At 42.5% G+C, this 12,894-nt stretch overlaps 1 protein-coding gene across 6 annotated transcripts in view; it reads right to left on the bottom strand.

Moving 5' to 3' along the window:
* Positions 1–12,894, bottom strand: part of LOC115360364 (kinesin-like protein KIF21A) — a 62,123-nt gene that overhangs the window by 3,585 nt on the left and 45,644 nt on the right. For 2 of the 6 annotated variants that reach the window (XM_030053247.1, XM_030053249.1), the window contains 10 exons: positions 12,601–12,621; positions 11,798–11,855; positions 10,096–10,150; positions 9,781–9,983; positions 8,977–9,102; positions 5,302–5,438; positions 4,325–4,499; positions 3,564–3,728; positions 1,135–1,252; positions 464–634 (listed from right to left, as the gene is read on the bottom strand). In XM_030053247.1, coding sequence (XP_029909107.1) covers positions 464–634; positions 1,135–1,252; positions 3,564–3,728; positions 4,325–4,499; positions 5,302–5,438; positions 8,977–9,102; positions 9,781–9,983; positions 10,096–10,150; positions 11,798–11,855; positions 12,601–12,621 — 1,229 coding nt within the window. Of the gene's footprint in view, positions 1–463; positions 635–1,134; positions 1,253–3,563; positions 3,729–4,324; positions 4,500–5,301; positions 5,439–6,556; positions 6,626–8,976; positions 9,103–9,780; positions 9,984–10,095; positions 10,151–11,797; positions 11,856–12,600; positions 12,622–12,894 lie in introns of all 6 variants that reach the window. The other 4 variants (XM_030053245.1, XM_030053244.1, XM_030053246.1 and 1 more) reach the window with 4 other exon arrangements.

A 12,894-nucleotide genomic window follows, 5' to 3' on the forward strand; every position in this document is an offset into this window, starting at 1 on the left:
GCAGAACTCAATACTGTGTAGAGGCAGCAGCTGACAAAATGATTCGGGCAAAACTGAAACTGGAGATGCCTCAAGTTTAAATCTGCTGTGCGGCAGCATTTTGGGTTTCCATTTAAAGAAGAACAAACAACTGACAAGACAAAGAGTGTTCGCAAGTTTTGTAAGAGAGCTTTGCCTTACAGATAACACTAGCAATGTGCTGCACCAGTATTACAAAAAAAAAACAACCTCCACTTACGGTCTGCAAAGAAGACAATGCCAAAAGGCCAAACAACTTTGACAAATCATTTTGCAGCCTCACTTTCACACTCAAATGCAAGGGCCAAAATGACAACAAGATGTACTGGCATATCTGTTGCAAAAAAAAGACCATTAATTGCTGTTGTTTCTATATACACGTCAACACGTCTTCCTCAGGTATGTACTGTGGTCAAAGGCTGGCCTCCTTGCAAACATGCGGTACCTGTAGCAGGTCTTTGCGGTCCAGGTCCCACTTCTTGATGCCATTGTCTCGGGAGCCACTGAAGAAGATGTCGCCCTGGACCACCAGCGACTCGATACCGTCGTAGTGGGGCGGTTCAAAGTTGTGTGTTGGGCTGATGCTGCCCAGAGAGCCCTCAGCCACATCAAACAGCTGCAAGAGCCAGAAGACAAGGTTTTAAAGGTGAGTCAAGTAGGACTTTCAATTGAGGCTTTGTAGTTGTGTCACAAATCTCCAAGCCGGCTGTATACAAGTGATGTGCAATTACTGTGCAGTATAAAATGACGAGGCAAAAAAAGAACTGGGAACTGTTTAGAACTGTAGTCATGGTGTGTAGCTCTGAGAACCTATGCATACAATTAGTTCTTTGCAGTTTGTTACCTACTGTAGCTTCCTCATCAGAGGGCTAATTTCACAAGTCAACTGCTATTCATTTTAATATCTGACTACTATTAGCACTAGCTACTAGGTATTCAATGAAGAGTTTTCATTATCATCATCATCATCCATCCAGTGTATCATATTCTATACTGCTCTAATAATCTGGGCTCACATCAAAACTATAACATCAGTCTCAGTGCAAGTACAAGTGTACAGGACAAAAAAACAAAACAAAAAACAGATGAAGCCCCCAAAAGAAAAGAGCTGCACACCTTGATGTAGTGGTCCTTGGACCCAGTGATCACCAGGTCTTGATTGTTTCCAGTCTGGTCTACGGTCAGGCACATAACTGGACCAAGGTGACCGGTGAGTTTCCCTGTGGATGCAAATCTGAAACAGAGAAAAATGTATATTGATATATTGAAATTCAATAATTTCACACTCAGTCCCTGACTTAGCTCTGCTGCAACCATGGAGGGGAAGTCAACAACTAAGAAAATAGCTGTAGCTCTGTATAGCCTCATAGAAAAAAGGAGAAAATCACTGCATATACACAGGCATCACCTGAGTGAACAGAAAAAAAAAAGTTTACCATTCAGTCCCACTGTAAAGTATACATGGCACACTGAATTCAAAGTATTTTAAATGTTACACATCCACACTGCCAGTTACCAAGAGGTTACTACTTCTCAAGAGGAACAAAAAGGCAATTTTCTAAAACTAACACTGACTAGCTGACAATGTGATGGATGACAGAATTTTTTGGGGGGGCTCATTGGCGGGACATGCAGTGGGGGAGCGGATTGACAAGCGCCAATGTCCTTTTTCATAAAACAAATCTGAACACTGAAAAATAAAAATGCAGCCTTTCGGTCCACCTCTGCAAAATGATAACCAGGTAATCAATAAATGGGAATATTTTGCATTAAACGAATTTTAAAAAGTGAAATAAAATGCGACCTCTCTGTTTGTTACAGTGAGTCAAGCCACACCTCCAGAGAGGATTTCAACGGCTGCACTGGGTTACACTCAGAATGATAAGCCGTCAAGTTAAGAATGACATTGTCAAGTCCCAACTCAAATATAAACAGAAACTCGCATAGGAATTCAGCACCATAAACACTAAATAAGACTTTCGAAAAGTAAGTACACAATGACCCTGCCTCATTTGTGGAACACCTGAACAGCTTGTCCACACCCTGGAGACCCTGTCCAGCCTGCACACCCTGCTCACTTCACACTGGAGGATGCGCATTGGTAGTTGAGCAATCACTGTCACACCGTCTCCAAAGAAACCTCACCCCTCAGAACTAAACCAGCACCTGCCAGATGCACTCACCTCAATTGCTGTGAAATGCCTGGAAAAAATGGTGGTTAATATGATCCTGTCAACAGTCGGACCACAATTGGACTCACATCAGTTTGTCTATAAGGCCAAAATGGGGGGCGGAGGATGCTGCGGCATGGCTGTTTCGCTCCCTCCTACAACACCTAGAACTATCCAGTAACTTTGCAAGACTCCTTTTCATCAACTTCAGTTCTGCTCGACACCATCCAGCACCACCAGATGACCAGGAAACTCCAGCATCTCAATGCCCCTGTCACCTCCTCTACCACAATCACCAACAGCGGAGCCCCACATGATTGTGTCTCAAGCCGCTTGTTGTTTACTCCTCTACATGAATGATGGTGTCAGCCCCTCATCCATCACCACATACTTCAAATACTCTGACAACACCACCGTACTCACACTCCTTAATGACAATGACTCTGTTTCAGGCTATCAAGACTCCATCTCCCACTTCACACAGTGGTGCACAGACAAATTATCAGCAGTGGAATGTAGCAAAAAACAAAAGAACTGTTAATTAACACTCCCAACGCACACAGCACAGCCCACAATCCCACCTGCTTCAATAATGTAACTGTTGAGATGGTGGAGTGCTTCAAATATCTCAGACTAACCCTGCACAATAAACAGCGCTCTGAACAAACACACCACTGACATCCACAAACACAGCCAGCAAAAACTCTAATCTCTTTCTGTTGCCCTGCACCTTCTCTTGCTGCTCTATAAAAGTATAATTCAACCTTGCTTATTCCCCTTTTTTCTTCACCATGTTAATTATACACAATGCCTCCGAAAGTACTGGCCTCCCGACCAATGAACAAGTGAGCCGCACCTGCAAATCACAGATGTGCATCACATCTAAAAAAAGGTGACAACGTCATAAAGAGCAAAGAAATAGTACATGAGATAAAAGGACCACTCGCCTTGTCCTATATAGTTCTGGGTGTCCTATCACCTCAGGTCTCCATGGATGACTGCTGTTAACAGCTTCAAAAAGCTTCAAATTAACAGTAAACACCTGATTTTACTTAAGGGTTATGGATATTCTGATGATAAAAACATTACACTGAAAATAATTCTCTCAATCACATGATGAAAGTTTTTTTTTTTGAACAATGACAATCAATATTAAACCTGAAACATCCTGACTGGTAATTATATTAAAACATTTCAATTTTTTTAGATTTTCCCAGCTCTGGTCCTGAGAGGACTACATATGTCTTGCATCTCTAAACCACACTAAACACAAAGCCATGTGTCAAGGGCTCAAGTGCTCAAATGTACACTATATAGTGTTATAATTTGAATTATGTGTATTTTTCATAGTGAAATGCTTTCCCCCCTGCATACCTTCGGAGATCCCAGACTCTGACTGAGTTTCCGGCAGCGGTGTATAGAACCGTCCCATTGGGGTTGAGAGCTATCTGGTTGATCTGGTTCTCTCCTGCTGGGATGGTGACTGTCCGGCTGGTGGTGGACGCACAGACGTCCCCTACATTCACCTGACCAGAGGACCTGAAAAAAACATGGATATAAAATCTATATAAATGTGCAAAAGGAAATGAGGAGGTTAGAGGATAAACACAGTAACCTCAACTCACTTGGACATCAAACTTAAGAAATCTTCATTGAATTTCAAGGTCTTGGTTTGAGAAAGGGCTCAAATTTGGCTTTTTTTTTTAATTTAAGATGTGCCACTGGTGAAAATTAGCCACCACTGAGGACTACTTATGATTTTGTCACGCCATGAAATTACGGTGAAACTGATTTAGAACTGATGCTGTATCAACAAATTAACAAATCACATGGCTTTCCTCAGAATGTGAGTTGTTGATCGTAGGACAGACAGAAGTCCAGAAAGGCAATCCATTAATTTTAAGATATTCCAAGCCTTAATTTGTGTTTCTGAAGTCAAAGCCCACTGGAATCAAGGATAAAGAAGTATGCATAACACAGAGGGGAAGAATGCTGGAGAATGCCTTTGAGGTCTCAGCACTGTCAGGGTAACCTAAAAGGTCATCATTACACTTGAAAATAAACACGACAAAGGAATAAAAAAAACAGGCACTTGGTGGCTGACGCCATAAATCTGTCCAGACAGTCACACTCACGTCAGAGTACGTATACACTTGGCTGAGTCCCGGATGTCCCAGACTTTGATGTAGGATGTGGAGACGGTGAAGACCAAACTGGAGCTGTAACGGACTGACACCACGTTGTTGGGGTGACCGGCCAGGGACATTATCTCCTGGCCCGTCACCAGGTTCCACACTTTACAGGTCCGGTCTGCGAAGACGGCACACAGGAAACCAGGATTTCAAAATTCGTAGAATGTTACCTTTACAAAATCTCATTCACTAGGATGCGCTCTCTGAGGGAGACCACGCTGACAAAAGATGTCAAAATTGGTGCAGCAGGGTTCAGGGTAAGTTCAAGACGGTTGTCTCTCTAATAGGAAATTTAGCTTGCAGCAAGGCATGGAACACAATACCAGCTTTTGAATGAGCAACACAAAAGTCCCAGAAAGAGCAGTAAACTGAGTGACCAGGGCAGCAGGAGCAGGGGCTGGAGGCTTTATCTCCACATGGGGTAAATGAGAACTTCAATCAAGCTAATTGCCGTCATCTTCATCGCTAATTATTACAATCATAAAAAGCTCATTTGCCGCAATGGCTTCGCTGTATGTGCCATGAGTCGTTTTAGTTCATCACCGCATTTTTTTTGCTGTTCCACATATGACAATTTATTAATTAATCCCTGTCGAGCTTAGTTTACGATTACATAACAGCACATCCAAATGTGACAAATTACCATTGCCATAACAAAATTAATGCAGCAATGAAGAGGATACACTCACAGTATAGGGGAATTTGTGATGAGAGAAGAAAGAAAGAGACAGAAAGAAAGGAAGACCTAGAGCTAGCAGCAAAAACAGACCAAGGGATAAGGCAGGAGGGACAGGAAGAAGGAAGCAGGAACAAAATGTGTGGATGAATAAGTACATGACTAGGGAGGGAGAGATGGGGAAAATGAAATTATGGGCACAAGAAAGGAATTTATGAAAGATTGTGGGTAATGCCATTTCAACCTTTGGATCCGGTGAAGAGGAGATCGTCAGTGCAGTCGACACAAAGAACGGCTTTACTGTGTCCCTCTGCCACGTGAACACACTGTAACGTGGATGATCGACTGCTCTTAGTGGATGGGACCGGGTTAATGACGCCCCTGTGGATGGGATACACGCGCACACGCACACACACGCACACGCACACACACAACTGACCGTCAATAGTTGCATAAACTGACATATGCAGCCTGAAAAATCTAAAGCAGCACAGATATAAATCACACCAAGTTAGCCAATCATGCAAGAACACAACATGCAACCCATGTGGCCGGATAGCGAGATGCTGCAAATCAAAATATTTGAAAAAAAAAAAAAAAAGAAAAAAAAAAAAAGGATGAAGTCAATGGTTCACCAAAGAAAATGACAAGACCGATTTGAACAGAAACACCTCCCCCAGCCCATAATAGATTAAAACACCCAAAGCCACAAAGTCAGACAATCATTAGAAACCAGTGGTGTTTGTATCATTAGGAAGCAACTGTTCAATAGCATCCCAGAAACACCGATCAATAACAGATCTGCTGGCAGTGTCAACAAATTGGCATCTGAAAGGGTAATTGGACAATGTCTAATGTACAACAGTCATAGCTATCAATAGCAGTGTACTAGCAGCAGAGGCCGATGGTGTACCACACTTATAGACATCAATATTTGAGTGAGATGTAGGTAAATGAGGTTAAGAGTGTCTTATAATGAGACCACAAAGGGCCCACAGTGCCAGTGAATACAAACCCTAGTGAAATAGAAACCCCAACAGAGAGAATTGCTGAAGGTAAGGCGGTCTGGACTCAATAGCAGTAATAACCTTGGGACAATTAAAGTGTTTTTTTTTTTTTTTCTTGTGATTCTCTATTGATCCCAGAGAACCAATTCAATCATTGTTGTTTTTTGTCCTGAGCATTAACCAGCGCCCGATTCACTCAATGTCTTACACAAGGACACTTAAGCAGGATGGACACTTGAAAAGCCATGGGGATTCCACCTGGGAATCCTCTGGTTACAGGACCACCTCTCTAGCCACCGCGCCACCCCCACAGTCAAAATGCGTTAATATTTAATTCATTGAGGCTTTGAGCAACGCTGAGGGTTGTAACGAGAAAGCTGGGACCCAACTACACCGACTGAGGTCGTCCTCCAGACTCAGCTTTATCCTTCACACCACAGGTGAAATTCAGTCTGTGCCATGTAGATTAAAAACAAAACATCAAAGTTATACTTATGGGAGAGAGGGGGGGGAACAGAGCAGCAGATGTGGGTTTTTGAAAGACGGAGGCATCCATTCATCCTGGAGGGGAAGAGAGAATCCAGCATTCCTTGAAGCTGATAGACCACACAGCTACTGATTAATTAGTACCTCTTTTCTTTTCTAATCAATGAATATTTTTCACTGTCCGACATACATTACATAGAGGAAAACTACAGCAAAATAATAAAAATCATAACTATTTAGAGCTTAGTGTATTCGATTGCTTTTGCATTACTACAGCAGCAAATCAAGTTTGTTGGAAATTGTCCTGATACATATGAGTGCAACATGACTCGCACCCACATTGACAGGAAAAATGTTATTTCCTCTCTGATAGCATGGGGATTAACGCCTTAGCTGGTGTTTGATAAGCTGAGAGATTTTGGAGTACAACCTCCTAATACTGCTCATGCTGCAGAGCCTGGCATCCTCCTCCCAGTCTAATGTGAGACTCTGGCAAGCTGGTGTCCATCTTACTTATCTCTGATTTTTACTTATCCTGCACAACGTCTGCAGTGCGTCCAACTCACCTTGTCAGACAGCTAAATGATGTGATGACAAATGGGCAGTGTGTGTGTGTGTGTGTGTGTGTGTGTGTGTGTGCTTGTGTTTGTGTGTGTGTTTTGCGGGCTGTTCTTGGGGTTGCTGTTGGCTGGGCTAGAAAGCTAGACGGTATGCCTGCCAATCAAACTCCAGCACAATTTAGCATTTGTTAAGCTGTTAACCCACCGCTGGCAGAGTAGGGGAGGACTGTGTGAATACAGGAAACGTGTGTGCTGCATTCATAACATCTGGGACTAACTGTCTGACTCTCTAAAAAGCAACAACTTGGATATGTTCATGCATTTCAGACTTATCTTAAGCCATAATACAACATTCTTGAAATTTTCTGTGTATCCTGCTTGCTTTTTTACATAATAATACGCACATCTGACTTACATTTGGGTTTAGACCAATACACCAGTTAGTGGCTATATCAAGCTGATTTTGCCCTTTTATTAAATATTTATAGAGGGCTTTGAGGTGACTTAACACACCTGTATTAATGGCCAGTACTGGACTTCTCAGGTCTTGTTTTTGATCGAGAACTGACCATTTCCCCTCTGGTACATCAGATCAATTTTTTTGTTAAGATAGTGCCACTTGTTAGCTTGAAGATAATCCCCTGACCTCTTGTGAACATCTTTAGTGATGGCCACAATATGGCTTCCTGGATTTTTAGCGAGCTAACAATGTCAAAAAAAAAAAGCTGATTGTTTAAGTCACAATAACCTGAATTTGGCAGCAAACCAAACTAACATTTACTTTAACTTAAATTTTACTGAACTTTTTCAGGTACGTCTTTTATTGGCTGACCTTGCTGTTCAACTGTATAATTAAAGACCTTCAAAACACCACCGGTGAATTGGAATGCAACTGCAAAGCATTTTTTTTTTTTAACTAATTAATCTTCATTTAGAGAATTGTATCCCAGACTGAATTAGTATGGTGGGTCACTCTCCCTTTAAGAGCTAACAACACTGAAATAATTTCATTAGTCTGAGTTTCAGTAGAGAATATTAGTGCCTCATGAGGGTCTCAATGCTGTTTCAAAGGCCACTCTGACAGAAAGGAAATTCTGGGTGAAACACTGACTGTAGCAGTGTGAGAGTGTGTGTGTGTGTGTGTGTGTGTGTGTGTGTGTGTGTGTGTGTGTGTGTGTGTGTGTGTGTGTGTGTGTGTGTGAGTGAGTGAGCGAATATGGTCAAATTTGAAGATACTAGATTCATTCATTCTGAATCAAAGTCAAGCTGATAACTAAGCTGATAATCTATTTTCTAGTGGTAAATTTTGATCTCTTTGCTGTATGACAAGAAGAAAGCAATATTCAGTAAACATATGGATCACATGCACCCACACACAACTCTCTCTCTCTAAAGACTGCAGCTCATTCCGCATACATGTCAAAAAAGGCAACAGCTTCCCAAGTCAATACTCAATCACACAAAGTTACTGATATGGAAAGGGAAAGGAAAGCAATTTCCTCAATATATAAGAGTTTTATATATTTTAGCCAAATTTGCAGCAGCGGTATTGGATACTGGTAAAGCAAGTTGAACACTGAATTTATGTCAAAAATACCAGTGATAATAAAGTCTTAGAAACTAATGCTCTTATGGCTCAATGAGGAGGCAGAGTATGTACATTAGGTCAGAAAGGTTTGACTTTAAATTCGGCGTAGAACTTGGCAGGTCAAAGGTTGTTGCACACAACATTTTTGATTTAGTTGATACCACATGCTTTTCAAAGGTAAAAGGAACCAAGAGGGAGAGTATTAGTAGAGTTGGAGGAAAGTTATTTCACTTTTTTTTTTTGGCTCGCTGGCCACAGTGTCGGCAACAAGCTCTTACTGTTTGATCTCCTTGACCTTTGCCCTTTCGGCCGCTGCTTGTGCCTTGTCATACGTCTTCCTGCGAGAGAGCGGCGAAGGCTCCGGTGCTCGCTTTTCCAAGCCTGACGGAGTTCTGGAGCCAGAACTGATTGTTCAGTTTCATACAGTTATCCACAAACAACACAAAGACAGTACACACAAATAATACAACAAAAAAACACACACACACAGGGATGTGAAACCAATAGGAAATTATGACAAAAATGAGGAGGTGAGCATGCAGTACACACAGAAACATGGTTACCTGGCATTTAAAGTCCCAAAACAGTGGCTCTTCTTCGCCCAAGCTCATGTATAATTAGTGTGAACATTATGTAGAATTAGCGCTACACTACTACATCCCAACAAAACAAAATCCACCACCTAACCTGCCCAGTTTCTGCCAGCCAAGCTTCTGCTTTTCTTCCTAAGCGAGTTAATGTGCAAGTGTGAGGCATGAACTTTCAAAAGCTAATTCACAGCCACCTGGTTAGCATTTTAGCTCTTAGTGTGTTATGCAGTTGGTGTTACGGAACCAGAAATGGATTTCTGCAGGGGGGAAATACTTATTAGGCCAAACAAAAGTTAATGAATCCGTCTTTCTACATGCTTTTATTTCTCAAGATTTCATGGGTTGGTGGTGGGGGGGGAGGGGTGACTTTTTTCAGGCCTCAAAGACGACGGCAAAAAATTTTAAATAAAAGCAAAAGAGCAACAGCAGAGATATCAACATGCAGGAAGCAGAGTTTAACATGCCAGCAAAAAGCGCAGGGCCAGGACTTACATGCTGCCCATTTTAGAGGAAAAGCCAGGGGAGAGAGCGGTGTAGTCTCTGACTGATGAGCCTGACGAGTCCAAGTCTCCGCCCCCTTCTGGTGTCTCAGCCAATGGCAGCATTGGGCTAGAGAAGTCGGCTGTGGGCGCGTCAGAGGTGGAATCACTGTTGGCGTACAGCAGCTCCATCTGAGTGGTGGTCCTCCTGCGAGCCTGTGGAACACAGACAGACTTAGAATTACACAGCGGGAATAAAATACTGGATTTCATGTATAGAGCATGACATAAACACGGTAGTAAACATGGTAAACATGACAGAAGGTACCTTGCTCCTTGTTTTGGTCTCTCCACAGAGTTTCATGAGATCTGAGGCCAAGGTACTGGAGAGAACAGAAAGTTTTTTTATGAATATTAGATGCCATTAAGGTTGATTATTGGCAAACAACTCACGACTAGAAATGTAGAAAGAGAGGTTACAATATTACATAACATCAGGATAGACTAATAATAATACACACACACACTCATTCATACAAAAAAAAAAAAAAAAAAAAAAAAAATCCCCATTCCCCATTGGGTGGTCTTTGTGTCTCCTTCAAGCTGGGGTCCTCTTCCAGAGGCCTGGGAGCCTGAGGGTTCTGCACAGTATCTTAGCTGTTCTGAGGACTGCACTCTTCTGGACAGAGATCTCAGATGTTGTTCCTGGAATCTGCTGGAGCACCACTGATGCCTTTACTCCCCACATCTTCTCTAGTTCTTCTCTCAGCTCTTGGTATTTTTTGAGCTTCTCTTGTTCCTTCTTCCTGAAGTTGCTGTGGGATCGCTACATTTATCACTACTGCCTTCTTCTGTTACCAACCACCACGATGTCTGGTTGATTAGCCACCACCAGCTTATCCTTGTATGCCGTACCTGCCAGCATCTTGCACCCTGCTGTGATGTGCTGTACTGTCTCAGGGGCATCTTTGCACAGCCTGTACCTGGGGTCCTGCCTGGTATGGTAGACCCCAGCCTTTGTGTATCTTGTGCTTAGGGCCTGTTCTTTTGCTGCCATGATCAGAGCCTCTAAGCTGTTTTTCAGTCCAGCCTTTTCCAACAACTGCTATGTTTTCTCGATATCAGCCTTTTCTGCTATCTGTTGGTGGTACATACCGTGCAGGGGCTTCTCCCGCCATGATAGCGCCTCTTCCCCTTCCTCCTCCTCCTCCTCACTGGGCTTCTGCCTGAGGTATTCACTTAGCAGGTCATCTTCTTGATGTATTCCTGGATCTTTGTTGTTTCATCCTGGATGGTGGTTTTGACGCTCACCAGTCCTCAGCATCCCTCTTTCCACTTAGTGTACAGCCTCAAGGTGCTGGAATCTCTGTCCTAGTCCAAGTATGTTGTCTTGTTCCAGTGGCCCACTTGTCATCAGGTTGCCCTGGTTCCCCAACACCTGATCCAGACTTGTTTGACCCGGGCAAAGTCCACACCGGTATGACTCTACTGCTTGTATTTCCACTCATACCAAGGTATAGGCATGTAGCATTAAGGACCTTGCATATATAAAATTATTAAGTATACAAACTATGTATATACATATATACTGTATAAAATCACATCTTCAAGAAGGACTACATACAAGTAAAACCTTATTAACCTAATGTTCAAACATAATTAGCACAATGCACTTTTATTTAAAACAAGCGTGATATTTCACCCAACTGGTGTCACTAGAGGGAGGTCATGTGGTCATCAAAATTGCCAGGTTTCATCCTCCAGGAAGACATCAATGTTGTCACCAAAATTCATGGTGACTCCCTAAATACATTTTGAGATATGGTCCTCTGGACCTTTCCTCTGACAACCGACTGATCGACCGACCAACCAGCACAGAATGAAGGGCATAAGTGGCAAATACAAGGGGCTACAGAATCAATACAGTATTCCATAAAATGATATCATGACACACTGCTGTACTGATTTTTTTCCCACAGCTATAAGGAATGTAAAGCTCCCATCCCTACATAACCAGTAGCCATACTTACTTTCCCTCTGCAGAAGGACTTTGGGCAGACTCATCACTGCTGCTGTCATCCCCGTTTTCTGTCAAATCACAACACCAAATAATATTAGAGATACCAAATACTCACTTGCTGAAAAAAAAACACCCCTAAGTCAAAAATACTCTCATTTTGCCCAGTGTCACAAAATGGTGTGAAATTGTCTGTCCGACTATTTTTTTATCATTATTTTTTTTAATAACCGCTGATAAGAATGTGGGATGTGGGAAAGATGAACAAGGGAAGCAGATGAGGTCAATGTCAGCGCAGCACCATGCCGTTTATCGAACAAAATAAAGAGAAATGTGGTCCCTGGCCACTCACTGAGGTAAACAATGGCATGAGATAGATCGAAAAGGTGGAGAAGTCAAAGGTCAGAGAGAGGTCAGGCGGGGAGGGTTATAAAGAAAGGTGTGTGGGTCATAGTGAGGGGCACCCAATACAAGACAATATGGTCACGAATTATAAGGAATCATTAGTCCGTTTCTCCCGGGAAGGGGGCAGCTGACCTACAGGGTCCGACAGAGACAAAACATCCATGTTGTATGGTTCCTGTGGAAGGGTCTGGGGTTAACAGAGTGCTAAAGCAGGGTGGCTGTAGCACATGGTGAGCCGAGGGAAATGGGGAAGGGAGAGGAAGGGGAGCGGTCAGCAGACAGATGGAGGGAAGCCTGGTTGCATTGCACCTCATGCACCTGTTCATGTTATGTTTAGTTAGTTTCAAAGTGTGGGGGGAAGGAACCATGCATCCATAACACAGATAAGAGTCTAATATAGTTTCCACTTACCAGCTGGCATGTTACCTAGCTCTGTGAAAAAATACAAAAAAGTAAAGAAAAACATGGGGGAAAAGAAAAAAGGCAACACACAAATCAAATAACACAGTCCCCCGAAATTCTAAAAAAACAAAAGGAAAATAAAGTGCAACTATAACCGAGCATACAACTGAACAGATGCTGGCAAACACTGAAAAGAGAAAACACAACAGCCTTAATAATTTGTGTAAAGTCATCTCCATAGCCTATAAAATGTGCACGTTTTTGAATATTCCAAAGAACTCTGGTTCAATATGATCTAATGTG

This window comes from Myripristis murdjan, chromosome 6 (genome assembly GCF_902150065.1).
Source record: "Myripristis murdjan chromosome 6, fMyrMur1.1, whole genome shotgun sequence".
Taxonomy (NCBI): Eukaryota; Metazoa; Chordata; class Actinopteri; order Holocentriformes; family Holocentridae; genus Myripristis; species Myripristis murdjan.